Source organism: Phoenix dactylifera, chromosome 3 (genome assembly GCF_051530095.1).
Source record: "Phoenix dactylifera cultivar Ajwa chromosome 3, Ajwa_hap1_PhDact_Kaust_v1.1, whole genome shotgun sequence".
Taxonomy (NCBI): Eukaryota; Viridiplantae; Streptophyta; class Magnoliopsida; order Arecales; family Arecaceae; genus Phoenix; species Phoenix dactylifera.
This window is the reverse complement of record NC_143192.1, coordinates 11,584,167-11,586,639: the sequence shown is the minus strand read 5'-3', so window position 1 is coordinate 11,586,639 and position 2,473 is coordinate 11,584,167. Positions and strand designations below refer to the sequence as shown.

The following is a 2,473-nucleotide window of genomic DNA, read 5'->3' as shown; positions in this document are numbered from 1 at the left end:
CACATTGTCTTGTCTTTTTTTTTTTTTACATATTGTCCTTCACCTCTTTGCTCTTTAATAAATTAATCAAATCCAACAAAGAGGCAGACAAACCTCCCCCTTTCCTCTTTCCCACATCAAATCCCTGCTCTCCCTATCTTTGTTATTTTTCTCTCCACCTATATATATATATATATATATATATATATATATATATATATATATATATATATATATATATATATATATATATATATATATATATATATATATATATATATATATTGTTTCTTCCACTTCGCCATGGCCATGGAATCCTGGGTGACGGAGAGGGCCGCAGAGGAGCTGCAGTTGCTGGAAAGGCAGCACCCCAACCGCTTTGACTACCTCAAGCTCGAGCTCAAATCTATCATCTCCCAACCCATCTGTTGTCCCTCCTCTTCCCCTGCCGCAACCCAAGGTGTGTACGTAAGCATGCTTGTGTGTTTTTCTTTCTCTCTTTCACCATCCGCATCCTTTTCTCTACTCTGGCTTACCTTTTTGCTTTTGCCGTGCTTTGAGCTTTCAAATAACAGCACTTGTTGTGTCGCTTTAAGCACGGCATGATGTCTTTCTTTAATTTTTTTTTTTTTTTCTGTAGTGTCCTCCAACAGGAAGAGGAAGGGTGGTGAGATGCAAGAGGAGGGGAGTGATGGGTGGGAGCAGCGGAAGGTACAGAAGTCGTCAACAGACACGGAACAGCAGGGTGGAGAGGTTGATGAGAAGTGCGAGGACAGGGTGGAGGCAGCCATAAAACGGGCAGAGGCTTGCTTGAAGAGGATTCGACAGCTCAAGCAGGACTTCTTTTGTTAGCTGTTACTGCTTAGGCTACCATGGCCATCCTCTATAAAAAAACCTGTGTCCCAATTATGAGAGCTTACAACAATAGGGCAGGGCCGCTGTTAATTACATCTCCTTTCTTGTCTTGTATAAAGCTTTTTGTTTCTTCAAAAAGTTTCGACAGATAGCCTATGTAGGCAGAGGAAGTTATCCCCTTTATTTTGAAGGACACCAACTCTCTGTCATCCAATTTTGGCTAATCCATTCTTCTCTGGTCATGCTAGGAGGCGAGCTCAGTGCAAAATGGGTCAGGGTTAATTAGATTAAGGAATCCGTTTAGGTTGCAGGATACTGCAACCACAAGTGTTTGCTACAACAGTTGGAGTTGGAGTAGCACTCTTGAACTGGGTTTAGGAAAAGGAAGTGAAAAGGTTCGTAAGATTTTTTATCCTTGATAAGTATAGCTATCCAGGATAAAATATGTTTCAGTTTTTTGTATTGCATTTGCATAAACTGTGCCTGTTCCTAGTTAATGATCACCTAACCCTCTTTAGGATGGCTCTTGACTTTTAATTATAAATATATATCTTGCTGATGATATGGTGGTGAACCCTTTCATTGATCTCAATGGAGGAATCTCAACAAGCTAAAATTTTGCTTCGCAAAGGAAATGCTCAATAAGAAGAGAAGTTAAAGGTAGATTACGTTTGTAGAAAAATTACCACCGTAGAGTTGTGGCTTGTCTCTGTACCCAGCTCCGTACCGATGCTATTTTATTACTATATTGGTACATCCAATATCTGCGAGTTGGTTTGGCATGTTAGGTGCCAACTCACTAGAGGCTCGGAAAATAAAAATAAGATGCATATGAACGAGTTATCCTCCTATTTAATTCTGTATGATATGGCATATTATGTTTATATAGAGTTTAGTTCATGGATATGGTAGAGGAGCTGTTAAGTTTATATAGAGCTCATTCATGTTCATAGTTGGGAAGTTAGCGAAGTCTCCTGAGTTCTTTTTGGAATGCTAGAATATGCGGCAAGAATCTTATATGAAAGGATGATCAAGCAACTTTGTGAAGTCAACTGGAAATAGAGAATGTAGTCGCAAAGTCAACTGGAATTAGAGAATGTATCTTGCAGCAGGAAGCCTATACTAGCAACATGGTCTTTCTTGTTCCATGCAATTCAGTATCGTAGCAAAACGTATGCAGATGATCCTCTCTTCTCTTTACTCACGATCAGACTGTCGTGAGAGGATTGATAGGGATTCATCATAGGGCTATCTTTTGAGCGGAGAGAGGGACAGGAGCCTTGCATTTGTAGCTATTATTGGACTTCCCGTCATAGTCCTAGTTCTAAAAGGTTCATTGTTTCCTTCTATATGTAACTAGGAATCTAATTTGATTGGGGAACTGTTTAAGGATGGTTCAGATTTTATCAAAACAAAGTTCCAAGAAGATCCTAACTAATGATAATTTAGGCCGCATTAGAAAATAATTCTAAATTGAAATGCAAAGCTCGTCAAATTCACTGTTTCCAATTTTTTTGGTAAAACCAAATTTACTAAACCAAGCTAGTAAAAATACATCCATGTGAATCAAAAAATAAAATATACAAAAAATCTGAAGAAATTTCGGACGCAACAGTCTAGATAGTAGTTCCCGTATGAT

At 38.7% G+C, this 2,473-nt stretch overlaps 1 protein-coding gene across 1 annotated transcript; it reads left to right on the top strand.

The window, feature by feature from the left end:
• Nucleotides 1–282: 282 nt before the first annotated feature.
• Nucleotides 283–1,466, top strand: LOC120105464 (uncharacterized). Its single transcript, XM_039117954.3, has 2 exons — nucleotides 283–439; nucleotides 620–1,466. Exons 1-2 carry the CDS (start codon nucleotides 283–285, stop codon nucleotides 829–831), a joined length of 369 nt encoding a protein of 122 aa, XP_038973882.3. The 3' UTR covers nucleotides 832–1,466.
• Nucleotides 1,467–2,473: the final 1,007 nt, after the last annotated feature.